Genomic DNA, 15,754 nt, shown 5'->3' with positions numbered 1-15,754 from the left:
CAAATACAGGGCCACGCCTTTAGAAGCAGTTTTACAAATCCGCAGGCATTACCATAGCCTGCCACAGGCTTTGGATTCCATATGACCAGCAATAGTAAGGGGCAGCACCCAGAAAGCAACTGTTTCCTCACAAAAATACACACTTTAACAGGACAGGTTTTTAGGACAGGTTTACTTTTCTTCTCCAGAGACCCTAAGGGAAGTTTTTACCATACTTACTCCTTTTCATCACCAATGCAGACACAAGACAAGCATCTATTTTACTTTTCAGGAAGTTTATTTTGTGCACAAAGTTTTAAAAGTCAAAGAAAACTTTTAGCTTTTCCCTGAAAACAACGTTTCCTGAATGAACACGAAAGCTTAGTTATTCTGGTCCTGCACTTAACAGTTCACATAGAGCAAATTGAATGCACTGGAATAACAAGCTTTTTCTGCCACAAAACAATTTCCTTGAAAAGCTTCCATGCTATGAACAGGCTTTTCTGTTTTATATTCGAGGACCAGGCCTTCTCCCATTTCAGTTTTAATTAGTTTGGTATTGACGACTTTACCAGCATTGCTAAAATTAGTACTTAGTCTTACAGTAGCTTCAGAGGGAAGGTCAGGAACTACAGCTTGCAAGTCTATTGTCGATTCCTGCCCAAAATTGAGAACCATCATGAAGACTCTGTCTAACCCATCCAACTCCCTCACGTACACGAAAATGTTACTGTCATTCCAGATGTAGCACATCCATCCCCGATTAAGGGGGAGTTCGTCGTTGCGAAGGGAAGTCAGCTCTCGGTACAAATTCAGGGTTGAGTTGGGCCAGGTCCTCTGGACCTGCAAGGATGAGCGTTAGCACTGTCAGTTCTTTGCATCGAAGGTGGGAAGTACTACTTACCCCTCGCACCCACACGGCCTGCTGAGAACACACCCAATAGAATTCCATTTTGGCAATCCCCTCTCTGCAAACTTGTTTGCAAATTCCACTGGAAAAAAAAACTGTTTTTCCTCATGCACTTCCTCAGCAGAGGTTACTGGGCATGGCAGAACTGCCCCAGCACTAACGCTATTTCTTCCTCCTGCAGCATCCTTTCAGTAGTTTATTCAGCAGAAAGCCACAGCCATTCAAAGCTTGACAATGAACCTTTTTCATCAAGCCTGATCTACTGAAGTCACAGGGTTTGTTTTCTGGTTTATTTTTCCTGTCTTAGATTTATTTCTTTCTGTCTTCACTTCCGCAGATCAGCAAAATCTGTCCGATCCGCTGCTCTACTTATGTTGGAGACAGTCTATGTCAAGCTCTTGTTACAAGGTCAGAGCTTTCTATAGTAACAGAAATGAATAAAGAGACCAGATTTCAATTTACTATTAAAATGGTTAAAAGGATGTCAAAGAGCCAGACTGCAACATCATAACTGCAGCTGCTGTGCTTAAATGAATATAGATGAAACAGGCTCCCTGCTGGTGCAAGGATTTCCTTTTCTAATAAAATTTGTGAGGATTCAGTGATTTTTCTTCCCTTGAGTTTTTTCCTACTGCCAACTCTCACCAAGTAAAATAACTCAGAGGAAAAGAGATGCATTAAATATTTTTAGGCCGTTATTTTGTCATGCATATAGATACCTACTTCAACATTTACACTCTGGTAGTCAGAGTTAACAGGTAACCAGCTACTGTTGCCTTCGGTAAAACCAGCGTTAACTTTGCCGTCCCACTGCATGGGGGATTTCCCTGGAAAGGTCACCTAGAAAACAAGGTGATGATTAGTGGATTAAAAAGTTATCCCTTTGAACAGTACGCTCTCACATCTTCCAAGCGATCACCATTTCAGTATTAATTTCTTTAGCTTAAGTTAAAATTTAAATAAGGAGGATGTAATATGAAAATACGAATCAAGACAGTTCCTGACATGGAGGAGAATGGACAGTCTCATGGATGCAGCATCGCTGGGAAAATGTGGAATTCCTAAATGACTCTGCTGGAATTGTCTCCCCTTGCAACAGACGGTCAAGAGAGAAGTTTACTAACAGCAGCTAGGATATTCTGGTAAATAACGAGACGTGCAGTGAGTGACTATACGAGGTCAGGAGTCTTAAGAAGCGATGCTGTTAAAATTACAGCAAACAACTAGTAAGTGCTCTTCAGTGTCTGTTCTTTTGTAACACTTGTCACCTTAGAACTCCTCAAGCTAACATCTGCAAGGGGTACCATTTGAACAGAATTGTTTGTGTAAGAAGGATAAAATTATTTCCAAGTGCAAAAAACTTTACTGAAAACCAGCGTTTAGCTGATTAAAAAGTGTTGATGCAAAGAGTCTGAAGTTCTGTTTTTGAAGAATTCAGAAAAATCCTGAAAAAAGCTTCCTCGTTGTTATTGAAGAGCTGCCAAAAGATCTGACACTTAAATTTAATGATATAAGAGGGCATAAAATATTTTGCACATACTTTGAGTGTTTGTTTTCCATGAAAACTGTTTTTCATATAAGGGGCACTTTTCAATACAATCTGTCAGAACAGCAGCTCAACAAAAGAAATTGTCACTTTGCTTTGTGACATTATAAATAATGGGTTTCTCCTTTTAGCATGTTCTGAAAAGCAAGGGGAAAAAAAAAAAATCCTGTTTTCGACACTGGTAACACTCCCCTTCATCTTTACCTCTTCTAGCTTCTCCTGGAGCATTTCAAACACTGGGGCTGAAAACTACACCCTGAGTAAATCCTCTACATCCTTCGAGACCCCCACTAATCAGGGGATCTTCCTCCCCAGACTGCGTGAGGAGTGGTTTTGCATCATAACAAAGCCTCGAGCTGCAGGGCAGCCGCTAAAAGAGAGTAAACCCTGAAGCGACAAGGTCAGGCTGCTTTTCCCGAAGAGTATTGGCCTGTCAGCGGTGAACAGCAGCAGTAAGAAAAACGCAGGAGATACTTTGGCCGAGGTGTTTCTCAGAGGAAATGAGATTTCCTTTCAAATCAGAGAATCATTTCCTCACTTCTGAATCAGACAAACGTGGCGATGACCCTGTGCTTCTACAAGTACCTCTTCCCCTTTGATACAACGTTACCCAACGCTGTCAGTAACGTAGTCAGAGGCTGTCTCTTTCCCCAACAGAAGCTTTCCCCAGTGAAACCAACATCTGCCATAGGGCTGTGTTCTCATGATGCTCCAATATGGTCCTGAGAAGCAGAGCTGAGCTGTTCCCTTCGGGGCATGACCTTTTGCAGTCATACGTTTTGGAAAACAAGACAGGAGCAAAGTCAGGTATGATCACAGAGATAAGAAATTACAGGGGTCAAACGTGAAAGCTTTTAAGTTATGCAGATCAGCACAGTGTAAAAGGCACAGACAATTATTTCTGAAAAATTCCATAATCTACCAAACGTCCCATCAGATGTCACTTGTAGGTAGGATCACGTGAGCTAGGCACATAGTTCCCAGGCTCAGGCACCTAAATTGTTTGTAGAAAGGGAGCTAAAAGGCAAACAGAAAAAAAACCTCACGAGACAAGCAAAAGCCACTTCTGCTTGCCACCAAGTAACGCTCAGCAGAGGCTGGTCTGTACACCCATCACACTCTTCAGAGTCCGGGCCCATTGTAGAGGGTTGTGCCTTCAACAGGTGCACTTCTGGGCCCTCATAGACTCTGATTTCCTTGAAATAGCAGCCAGGAAGTAAGAGACTTTGATACAGCATTTTGGTACTGCTGTGGGAGGAAGGCAATAAAAACTCAGTTCCTCTTGCAACACACTTCTCCTGACCGCCGGCCCAGGCCCCATGTTGGCACTTGCTGCCCTTTCTGCCGAAGCGAAGAAAAGCGACACCGCTGCAAAGCACGCGAGACCGATCTGGCAGAGAACAGAAATCGGGGACCATGACCGCAGTCTAGTAGTTCAGACACACATCAAGGTCTTGGTTCTGGTTTCTGGCCTGGCCGGCTCCACGTGCTGTCCAGTGGTTTTGCCACAGGGAACACCGGAAAACATCTAAACAGTCAGGAAGGCTGGGTTTGGTTAACTACAGTTCTTGTATTTATTAAAGTTTTGTTACTCGGAGCTAAAAAACAAGATCAGAGTTTACTCACTTCACTTACGTTTTCTGACGCAATGTTCTCCATGCCTATTTCTTCACCATAGTAAGTTACAGGAGTACCAGGGAGGGTTAAAAGCAGCACATTCATAACATTGACATACTCCTTCCCAATCCGAGATGAAATCCGAGCAGCATTAGGGCTTCCAACCTTCAGAAAACATCATTCTGTTAAACACATATTCTACAATTCCATGCACACATGCAATTGGTTAACTAATTTAACAAGGTAGTAGGTTGTGGGTTTTCCTCTTGCCTTCCCCTGCAGGCCTGTGAGGGCAATTGTCTTTTCTATCTTAGTGCCATCACAAAATTCTGCCCTAAATAATGTAACACGCAGAAGCCCTGCCAGAAGCACAAGGCAGAAGTGAGAAGAGACAAGAGTTGCTACTCTCTGGGATTACAGTTCCCTCAGATTTCTGCCACTTTCTCTGCTGCATGAAAGCAGTGCTTGTTTTGCAATCATCTCTTGCACATCCCAAACATGCTTCCTCGTGGAGACCAGCAAGATTTTAAGTTAACTGCTCTCAGCTGCCTGCTCTGTTCTTCCCTGGCCCCGGGAGGTCTCCAGAATCCGCACTGAGGCACTTGACAGCCAAAGGTCACTGAATGAACCCCATCCTTTTAGGGGGTTTAAGCCAGGGCCCCACACTGCACTGGAGACACCAAGAGAGAGGCACGACAATAAATTCCCTTACACTCCCTGTGCAAGGGTGACGGAAGTGCTACAGAGGGGCAGGACAGCCGGCTGGGCAATGCCATCCACTGGGAGAGCTTCGCGTGGACATCTCCCACAGCTCAGCCACAGGCTCCAGCTGCTGCTGACCCCACCAAAATCAAGGGGCAGAAGGAGGTCTCTACCACCAAAAGAAGAATTATCACCTATGGGATCCTATCACCTACAGGAACAAGTCCTTTCCTATAAGAGTTGGCCTAGAGCTCTTACCGCCCAGTTTGGCCATTTTCCTGTAGGCATGTTTTTCATCCACAAGTTGACAGCTTCAAAAATACTGTTGCCCGATGGATTTTTCATGTTAATTAGGTTGAAATTGAAGGGAAAGTCTGCTTCTTGGATAAAAGTTGTTCCATAATACATCATTGTTGCTTCAATATCTTCCTCTTCATCACCATCAGATCCCATAAATCTAAACAGAAGTACACAAATGCTTTTTCTTTTTTCGCTCGTTCTTGGTTTTCACAGAACAGAAGGAAGCTAGGAATGATGTTAGACATACATATAAAATAACACAGCATTAAGAATCAAAAAAAGACTAATACAAAGAAACAGTGTTTTGTAAAGCAGACAAAGAGAAGTATTTTGGGGGAATTTCTTGAGAAAAATCTAGAGCGGTCAACAAAATGCTGAGAGTATCTGACTGAAGTCTTATTTTTTCTGCACTCCACGCACTCCATTCCAGAAATTGTCGCGCTTTCCTTTACAGAAAAGGACCTGAGAGTCCTCCAAGTTGAACACGAGCCCACAATGTGTCCTTGCTGCCTTAGGAGGAACGCTGTCAGCAGGTCAGTGAAGGTGAGCCCTCTCCTCAACTCAGCACCAGTGAGGCCACAACTGGAGCGCTGTTCTGGGCTCCCCACTACAAGAGAGTCGTGAACATACTGCAGAGTCCAGCAAAGAGCTACTGAGACCACTGAAGGACTGGAGCAACTCTATGAGGAAAGGCTGAGAGAGCTGGGACTGTTCAGCCTGGAGAAGTCTCAGGGGGAAACTCACTGAATGTATGTAAATACCTGAAGGGAGGGTGCAAAGATGTCAGAGTCAGGCTCTTTTCAGTGGTGCCCAGTGACAGGACAGAGGCAATGGGCACAAGCTGAAACACAGAGGTCACCTCTGAATATCAGGAAACTCTTTTTCACCATGAGGGTGACCAAGCCCCAGCACAGGTTGCCCAGGGAGGTTGTGGAGTCTCCATTCTTGGAGATGTTCAAAAGCCATCCAGACAAAATCCTGGGCAACCTAGGTGGCACTGATGAGCAGGTAGACTGGACCAGGTGACCTCTAGAGGTCCCTTCCAAACTCAACCATTCTGTAATTTTAACCATCTCTAACTATGCACCCAGCATGAACCACGCTATTCATATTATACAATAAATCAGCCACAAGGCTCATTCATTGCAGTGTTTCTGTGATCCGAATGGTCACCCTTTCTTTGTACAGTCTGCAGATACAGCAGAGCTACTAAGGCCGATTAATTTCTTTTCCCCTCACACAGTGGGGAAGAGCACTGCTATTTGCATTTGAGGAAGAAAACTCTCTATGGTATATTATATTATTAAATAAACAGGTTACTGCTAGCAAGAGGGTGACAAATATTAGAGAACAATTCACTAGCTGTAATAATGATTACCTATATCGGCCAGGTTCACTGCTGAACTGATTCATGGTTTGACGGAAGCTACGGATGATATCGTGCATACCAACCTGCGTGGTCGTGTAGTCATGATAGAGCTGGGAATAGGCTGTGATACTGTCCTTAAAGAAGGATACAATATTTCCCATTAGTTCATCAATGTTTTAGATTTCAGAACTCTTCCCATCCTTTCCTGTGACGATGCATCAGTCTGGATAAATTCTAACTGAAATGAGTTTAGTACGTCAACACTAACAGTGCAGAGCTGAACTGCACTTGGGGAACTCTGAACATATGACAGCAGAGCGCTGATTATTTGGGATCCCGTCCTTCAGGAGGGACAGTCCGCCCGCAGCACTAACCCACCAAGCCCACCTGCAGCAGCGAGCATGGCAGGTGCTGCAGCCACACACCAGGCTGGGAAGAGGGACAATTTTGTTGTGGTGACTTACAAAGGCAACAGATACCTGTGGAAGTGACCAGTTTTACATGATCTTCAACAGTGTCTTGGTGCTGGCACTATCTGGGAACATCAACAAGTCCACCACCTCAGCAAAAGCAAACAGCAGAAATAACTGGGTGCAAGACTCTGAATTTGTCTGGCCACCTCTCCCTGCGATATATTGCCAATTCAAGGTTTTTGGTTTACTCTGATTCCTACTAGCCACGCAGGAAAAATAGATGCCAATGACTGCCACAGAATCCAAGCAGCCAAGAGCTCTGAGCTCCTGTAATGAGTTCCCCAAAGATAACCAATCGACTATTACAATCACAAGACTGGTCTTTTTAGAATGTAAATTGAAAAGCAAATTATTTAAAAATTATTTTAAAATAGAAAATTCAAAGCAAGTGTCAGAGCAGAAATACAAAGTGTATATGGACAATTCTCCTCCCACCCGCAGCGCTCCCACTTGCAGTATCTCACTGACCTACACCCTCAGCCCAGGTGCTTTATTTCTTGTAAGAGCAACTTCTGCCCAGGAGCCACCTGCCTTCCAAGGGACCCAGCTTACCCTGTCTTCCTAAAGCCACATTTAAGACCCGAAAGAGTAAAAACATACACTCTCTTGCCCCAGTAGGAAATACAGGAAAAATGCAAAGACAGAACATATACGTAACTGGATTCTGGGACTTGTTCACTTGAGGCTCATCTCGGAGATGTGTTGCTTCTAAAAGGAATTTAACAGCGCTGAAACTAATTCCATCGATTCCTTTGCCGAGCCAAAATTTGATAATATCCTAGACAAAGGTAAAAATTGAGAAACCCAAGTAAGCCCAGCCCATACTTCAAAAGAAAGCTACACCTGTTAGGAGGTATTAATATGTAACTGGTTTATAAGTCTAACTTCTAGTAAAATTTGAAGTACAAGTGAATCATGTCAACTAAAGGTCAAACTAAGATCTGAATAAAGCATGTCTTATTATTTCATTTGGTATAAAAAAAAAGACCCGTCTGTAACTTCTCCCATAATTTACGAGACCAAAGCCCAGGCATGACTCAATAAAAGCTGTTTCTAATCTCATCCATCAAAACAATTGGGCTAGTGCTATCTGCTGCTGTTGGCAAACACCCGTCATGGCTGCACACAAGTAGAACACATTGATTCAAATATACAACAATATTTTGCTCTGCACAGACCTTGTGCAGTCAGTTTTCATTTTATACAGCAGAGCTCTCTCTTATTTGGCTGATGTGATTTTTTTTTATTATAATTTTCAGGCTTATTTGTTGATTTGCAGGCACATGAAAATTTATTATCGAAGTTAACTGCTACCAATTTGTAATTTCACTATCAAATTCAGTCACTATTAGTAAAACTGTATCCTACTTCAGTAGCTACTGTACTACTACGGCTTTAATTGCTCTCATTTTAGCAATTAACTCTAAAAGTTCAGTCCCCCTTGAGTGGTTTCTGTAAATGTTCTTTTAGACCAGACACTTTTCTTCATCTGAGGAGAAACACTTTTTTTTTTTTTTTAATACACAGCTACTGAATTGCCTTTTTCTAAGTGTATGAAGTACACTTGCCTGAATAGGCTGGAGGAGAATTAGTCCACACTCAAGTTTACAGATTTTTGCTTGGCAAATAAAGACTCTGCCTTACTGAGCTGTACTTTCTCATAAAGCCATTCTGAAAGCAGCAGATGTCGATACGGTGTCTGTCTAGTACTGAATTCACCAAAAATAAATTCATGCTTATGCATGTGCTCATCACAAAAGCAACACCACATATCGACGGTGCAAATATCAAGCACTGACGTGGTATCACTAACACTGATCTACTTTTATTTATGCAAGAAAGCTCCAAAATGCTGGCTGATAGCTTTAATTGCATGCTCTGTGGCTAAAGAAGATTTCAGCCTCTCAGGAAGAGTCCATGGGCTTCCTGCTTAGTCCTCCTAACCTTCTGAAACAGAATTTTGAATTAAAATACTAAACAAAGGCTACTCTTTAAAACGGTGGATCAATTAATGATGTTCTTAAGCATTTACCAAAGGTTGGTTTTATCTGAGCAAACTTACTAGTTTTCATTTCATTTCTCTGCACAGGAAGTGCAGCATCTATTTGCTACTGTATTGAGTACCATCAAAAAAAAATAAATTAGCCAGGACCACTGAAAAGTATGTGTGTTGCCAGGAAAAAAAGGTGTGAGTGGCAAGAGGTGGCATTAAGGGAAGTATCAAGAGACAGGTTACTAGCAGAGTTCTTCAAAGATGAATCTCAAGAGCAGTGTCATTTCACGTTTTAGTTAACGTACGTTCTTCGTGCACACGCAGTCAGCATGGTGAGGGGAGAGGCCCCTCAGAGACAATGAGGCCATCACAGTAGAACTGGGCAGCTGTGAAGACTATAGCCAAAGAAATGCACCAAAATCCAACAATGCAAAGCAACAAACACTTCAGGACTAAATAAAACACTCCAAGTAGCTGTACTACCTGATGGGGTATAACTTAAAGAAACGAAAACAAAAAAGACAAAACAAACAAAAAACCCCACCAAAAAAACCCAAACGAACACAGAAAAACGTAGCAATTGTCAGATCCTCTATGTTCAGGCCCACTTCCCCATATTTTAATGCATTCTACAGTTCCTGTTGGCAAATATGGTGTTTCATCAGAGCGGCACCACCAGTTCACCCTGGTGAGGCACCCCCTGGCTGGGATGGCCCGTCCATCTGCCTCTCTCCCCTGTGAAGTCACCAGAGATGCAGACAGACAGAAACTCACTATCTCCCCCTTATCTGCAAGCCCAAGCATTCCATGTAATTCAAATCAGCCTTGCTTCCACCTTCTTGAAAATGCAGGTATCTCTGCTAAAACAAGGTGCCATCCCCACATCTGACTGGCCAATTAACAGCTCCTTGTTTCAACAGATCAAAACCTCTCCACTTGAGTGATTGAGCTCCCTTTCAGCACCCACTTCACCTTCCACATCAATCCTTCTGTTAATTGCTATCCTTGATAGAACACCCAGGTCAAGCTAAGTGCCTTCATCCTTGGCTCTCCATGGAGAGCAGAGCTGAAAGCAGTTACCTGCTTCCAGGCAGCAGTCACGCTGGGTTATTTGAGTACAAGCACTAGCAAGTAACAGCAATCTTTGGATACAGAGAGAGAAGTACCTACATCACTGCACCAGGTTCTGCCCAGACACCTCTTCTCCTCCCTTTAGTTCTGGCCATCCCCACTTGAGGAAAACCCCAGGCTGGAAGCACTGGGAGAAGTAAGCTAAACAAGGAGTAGCTAAACAAGCCAGTAGCTAAACAAAGAGTAGCAGCTAAACAACAGGATGGGGAGTATCTCAGGTTAGGGGAGACTGGAAAAGCCCACCCCACTCAATTTATTTTAACAAAAGCTGAAGAGATACCTTGTCAGAGCTAAAAATCCAAATAAGCATAAACAAGGGTGGGAAAAGCCATTTCAGCTGAAGGACAGGTTTGGTTCATAGAGAAGTATGAACAGTTTGCAAACAAGGTTAGGCTGAAAAGCAGAGAGATCCTGAAGCATCAAAGCAACTTTAAAATAGAGTTTTGTGGGAAGAGAAAGGGAAAGGGAGCTCCTTTTGAAGGGCAGTAGCCTGTTCCACAAACCCATCAACGTCTTGCCACTCGTGAAAGCAGGAGACTTTTGGCAGCACAAAAAGCCACAGTCGTACCTTCTTAAAATCCAGAGGACTGCAACATCACCTGCTGCCAGTACTTCCACTCAAGGACTATTTTATTTGGATTCTTTTTTTGGTTGCTTGTTTGCTTTCAAATTAAAAAGACTCGAAGCAAAACCGCTCTGATTCTAGAGGTATTACAGCATAAAGCTTGGATTTTGCTTATAACGTAATGTTTCTCCAGACACCTTTTTGTTTCATTTGGTGACATACGCTGCAATCCTTGAATTACTTCCAACTAGACTGTAAATCATGTAGCACAAATAATCAGAGAAATTAAGTGTAGAAACAGTTGCTCTGCTGTTGGCACACACGCAGTGGGTTACATACTTACATGGATTTCTTGTTGGACAGCAAGGTTGCGAAAATTTAAGTCAGGCTGTTCTTTCCCAAACTGATGAAAATAGCATTGCTTTCTCACATCGTCAAACTGCCAGCTGGAATTCCCAAAGACACTCACCTGCTCAAGGAAGCGGAAAATCAGAACTCCTAATTTAACAAACATTTACTCCTATGCATACTTTAAGATATGGTACAGTGCAAGCATACAATAAAGCACAAAATGCTTAATCGATAGACTAGATTCCGTGTAGATTTTGGTACTTCCGTGGTTTTATTTGGTTTTGTATTTTTTTTAAGTAGACTTTCCCCAGGAATCATTCAAAATTGAGAGGAAAGCATGGGTAGGAGCATTTCTTTTGGAATTGTTTTTCCTAAAACTTATTAAAAATAGCTTTAGATAACTTAGAGCTTTTTGCAATCTGGTATTACCCTTTTGAAGCACCAACAACAGTAAGCATGTTAAAATGTCAACTATATCATCACCATTCTAATGAAAAATTCCAAAAGCTATGAGAGCTCTCAAGACCCTAAATTTAAAGAGAAACTACAGTAGTTGGTACAAAATATTAATTCCATTTGAGCTTTTAAAATTTACAAGTTCCTAACCACGCGCTCATCAGTTAAAATTTCAGATATATTTGAAACGGGCAACGCACTTTCTGTCCTGACCACCTTCCAGAAAAAGGAAAACACACCACAAACACACAGTTTTGTTTCCCTCCCCACCAACTATGATTGCAGAGGACCCGGGATGAAGTTTCCAGAGCAGAGTACCCAGACACAGAGTGGGGCATGCGCACACAGCTTGTGCACAACCATCCCTTTTCGTGTTTGTTTTTTATGCGTGAAGACTTAACAATGATACAGAGAAACAGAAGTAACTTTTTCAGTTCTGTCTGAGGCAGGAACTCCTCCCCACCAAGCTGGTTTAAATCTTAAGCTGCACTAGCTCATTTAGTAACCTTAGTTTGCACCTCTCAACAGCTGTTTATAACCCAGCGTGCATTGGGACAGTTATGCTACAGCTGCTTTTGCTATGTGGCAGCCTACATCCAGCTCGGGATTTGCACGTGTCCCTTCCCGTGTTTACCCAGTTGTTCGGAGGAACGACCGACCCAGCGGCCTGCGCGCAGTCCTGCCAGATGTAGTAGTCCGTGTACTTCCCAGTTCGATTGCGACTCAGCTGAAACCATCGGTGTTTGTCACTTGTATGGTTTGGTATTAAATCCATGATCACCTTTAGTCCTTAAAATCAAACCATAAAAAAAAAAGGCAAGAAAAAAAACCCGCCAAACATTAAATTTAGCCTTTTAAGACAAAGCTCACTTTTTTATTAATGCAATATCAGAAGTATTTGGGCTTCTTTCATCCCAGAGGTCTGACAAAGGAGAGAGGCAAAACTACCCACAAAAAGCCCCAGAATGCCAATACAGTTAGACTAACAAGAGTCTGCAAGTAGATGCAACACATTTTGCTGGTACTGTTTCCCCCAGTCCATTACCGAGGAGAGAAAGAAGAAGAAAGAAAAAAAATATTAGAACAGATTCCCATTGTTACGAACCACTTCCACTGACTGACTTCCAACATCTGTCTCCTACCTCCCAGGTGAGAAAGGCACTTAGCCAGTCTAGCACCAGTGAACACGAGTTCTTCCTTACCCACCCTAAAGACTGGACTTTTTTTGGAATGCCACATGTTTCAGGGACTTACAAACTATTTTCCATTCAGCCCAACAGTTATAAGGGGGAAACACCTGAGCAAATGTTTGGTCTAAAGCACTAAAGGCACCAACCAAGGATGCAATGGCCAGAAGGACACATATGTTCCCTCCCAACCCCGCAACCACTTTCCTGCTTTCTTCAGAGAGCAGCCATCAATCATAAAATTCAGTCAGGCACAACTGCACCTCTTCAGCCCCCAGACTATCGATGTCCACACCTTACGCACCACCCACGAGCATCCTCGGAAGGGGCCATGCCTTGTAGAGGACATACAGCAGCCCGACGCTGCTCTTGTATGTCCCTGCACCTTCAGTTCTGGCTCCCAGCACTAACCCCACCCCCAAGGGCGGGAAACGGCAGCCACAGAACTCCCACTGCTCTGGAGCTAATGCACACCCTTCACCGGCACCTCCACCTCCTTCTGCTCAATGCCACCGCGCAGGAATTGCCAAATGCACAAACTGAAATCCCAGATCATAACCTAGTGCTAAGAGTGACGCCTCTATAATATGAGTGAACATCTTCTTAACAGAGTTATTTTTGCTTGGAGTTGCAGCTTACCTCTGTCATGTATGGCTGCAAGCAGATTCTCAAAATCACTCATTGATCCAAACATGGGATCAATATCGTAGAAGTCTTCAGCTCCATATCCAAGGTCTTTCAAGGGGGACTTAAAGAAAGAGGTGATCCAGATGGTCTTTATATTCAAATACATAATATGGTCCAGTTTTTCTTGAATACCTATTTAAAAGAAAAGGGCGTCATCTATTCAGAAAAGACAAAATACTTCTGTTGAATTAAGTTTGCTATGGGCTTTCAAAGAGGGTACAACAAGTCCCTTTCATATATAACCATCCGCTGCTTTCACTGATCTCAGGTAGCAAAGCAATCTTGACATTTCTTCAGGGACAGCATGAGATTGCAGAATGGAAGCCATTTAAAACCACTTTTACAAGGAAGATAAAGCAGGAATTAAAAAAAAAAAACCACAAAAAATAAACTCCATCACATACAAAAATAAAACAACAACAAAAAAGATCAAACCAAATCTCTATTGCATATGATAATAATAGTTACAATTTCATCTAATAAATTTAAGTCACTTCTGAAAACAAGCTCCTAAAATTTTGTTAAAATGCAGCAACAGCATTGCTCTCCCATTTCAAGGAAGATCAATTAATCCTCAGACCAACCAAAGGGAAGCACAATTTTAATGCAAAGATCTCAGGTTTTCCTTGGCTTAGGAAAAGTCTCTTGTGGGGTTTTTCTCTTGTTTTCTGCACGGACACCTCACTCCAGCCTCCCCTAGTATTTTTAAATTCAAATCTTTCCTATATTCCTGACATATTACTACTGGCATGCAACTACAGAAACAGATTCTTCTCCTTACTTGCCAGCAGAGTAGATTTTAGCTAGTGCTTGTTTGGAAATTTACTGCCCATTAATGTGTTGAGCCTCCCAATTTCCAAAATATAGTCTGAGCAAGCTACTGACAAGTGCCATTGCCTCCTGGTATCAGGTACCCCTTCCCAATGCATTCCTAAGAGCCCAAACACACCTACACCGTGAACAAAACAAGAAGTAACACATCTTTCTCTCCTCTTTGTCCATTTTATTTTCCCTACGGAAAGGCAGCCAATCTAACACGACAAAGTGCTCAGCACCACCCTTCCTCCCAACTGACTTCATTTTTGTGAAGATATTTTATTCCAATGGCAGCTGTGCTGCTGCTTGCTCCCAGCCCCACCTTTAAACATTCATATTAACTCCAGGCGTAGACTTAGCAACTTGAGCACGCAACTCCTAGATTTATTTGTGACAATGTGAGTTGCCATTAAAGCCTAGCCAGACATCTTTTCTTCCCTTGTTCATTAGGGTGGTCTTCTCCACTGGACTGTATGGCGATTTTTAAATTATTTTGAAAAACATATATTCTTATACACACATACATAGACAATACTACACATCTTTGCACATACCAGGAACAGAAATTCACCCACCTTTCAGATCCCCATTCCCATCCATGTTGGTGTCCTTGAAGGAGCGAGGATAGATCTGATAAATAGGACTAGCCTGCCACCAGTCAAGGCACTTTGGAGAGAGAGCAATAATTGCAATCGTAGCGCCCACAAGCACAACAGTAGCAGCAATTATGAGCCAGAAAAGAATCTCCCTGGTGACTCTGTACCGGGCTTGGCTGGAAAACTTCAGCAAGACTTCCTTGGGCATCCCCGCATAGGGCTTCAGTGCCAGCTCCTCTATAGACACTGGGTCCACATCCACAATGCACATTCTTGGTATTTCGTCTTGGCTACTGGTCTCAGCCTCCTTGTCATCAAAAGTCTCATTTTGAACAAATCCATTGTTCTCTACACCTCCCTTCTCGCTCAGCTCCATAGGTAAGCTCTTAGCTTCTTCCTCAACCATTTTACTTTAGGGGTCTTGTCCTGGAGACTCTGGCCACAGCAAGGAAGCGTTGCCAATACACCTTTGTTCAGTTAAATGAGAAGCAGTGTAATTAGCAACTGGGTTTATAATCAATCCTGACCAACAGGTCAAAGTGCACAAACACAAAAAAGGGCAAAGTGCTCCTCTTTTGCTTAATAAGCATCTTCAATGAGATAACAAAATACTACAAGAAAGTGCTGTCTTCCAGGGCAGTAAGCCCATTGCTCGTACCAGCCAAGCAGAGTTATGCTTACTGTTGCTCTCTCCAGTACACCAAACTTGTCTTCCTTTTCGCAGCAGAGGAAAATGTGAGGTTTCTTCCCAGTAGAAGATTTAGTAAATATGCAGCTTTCCAGACTGGTCGTGGTCTCCCCTGCCTAAAGCAGTCTGAGCGTTAATGAGTAATTTAAACACAGGCAGCAAGAGAATGAGGTGTTGACAACTTCAAGCCCAAAAGCAACAATACAAACTAACTAAGCAAAGATAAAAAGGCTAGTTGTGCTTAGTTTCTCACCGCTTAGAAAAACAAACCCCCCCCAAACTAATCCAGCCCATCCACAACCCTTAAGCAGTAACAAGGATAAGGCACATACCACTCTGCAATTCACAGCATGCAACAGGTTGCTACACCCAGAGCTATCAGGACAGG

The 15,754-nt window shown here is 42.8% G+C and overlaps 1 protein-coding gene across 1 annotated transcript; it reads right to left on the bottom strand.

Annotated features, from left to right (window-relative positions):
* Nucleotides 1-381: 381 nt before the first annotated feature.
* Nucleotides 382-15,084, bottom strand: SLC3A1 (solute carrier family 3 (amino acid transporter heavy chain), member 1). The gene is made up of 11 exons (XM_009867929.1): nt 14,658-15,084; nt 13,219-13,398; nt 12,027-12,181; nt 10,929-11,054; nt 7,555-7,674; nt 6,433-6,557; nt 5,013-5,211; nt 4,062-4,217; nt 2,539-2,559; nt 1,613-1,729; nt 382-822 (listed from the first exon to the last, which is right to left on the bottom strand). Exons 1-11 carry the CDS (start codon nt 15,082-15,084, stop codon nt 382-384), a joined length of 2,067 nt encoding a protein of 688 aa, XP_009866231.1.
* Nucleotides 15,085-15,754: the final 670 nt, after the last annotated feature.

The sequence above is a fragment of the Apaloderma vittatum genome, unplaced genomic scaffold (genome assembly GCF_000703405.1).
Source record: "Apaloderma vittatum isolate BGI_N311 unplaced genomic scaffold, ASM70340v1 scaffold32890, whole genome shotgun sequence".
NCBI classification, from domain to species: Eukaryota; Metazoa; Chordata; class Aves; order Trogoniformes; family Trogonidae; genus Apaloderma; species Apaloderma vittatum.
The sequence above is the reverse complement of the archived record's forward strand: the minus strand, read 5'-3'. Positions and strand labels throughout refer to the sequence as shown.

Bases quoted from the DNA above. Each gene is read 5' to 3' on its own strand.
- SLC3A1 (XM_009867929.1), bottom strand. From the start codon at position 15,084: ATGGTTGAGGAAGAAGCTAAGAGCTTACCTATGGAGCTGAGCGAGAAG. The intron at 11,055-12,026 runs GTAAACACGGGA...TTCCTTGAGCAG, and splicing joins TCGTTCCTCCGAACAACTGG to GTGAGTGTCTTTGGGAATTC. The intron at 5,212-6,432 runs GTAATCATTATT...ACTTCTGTTTAG, and splicing joins AGTGAACCTGGCCGATATAG to ATTTATGGGATCTGATGGTG.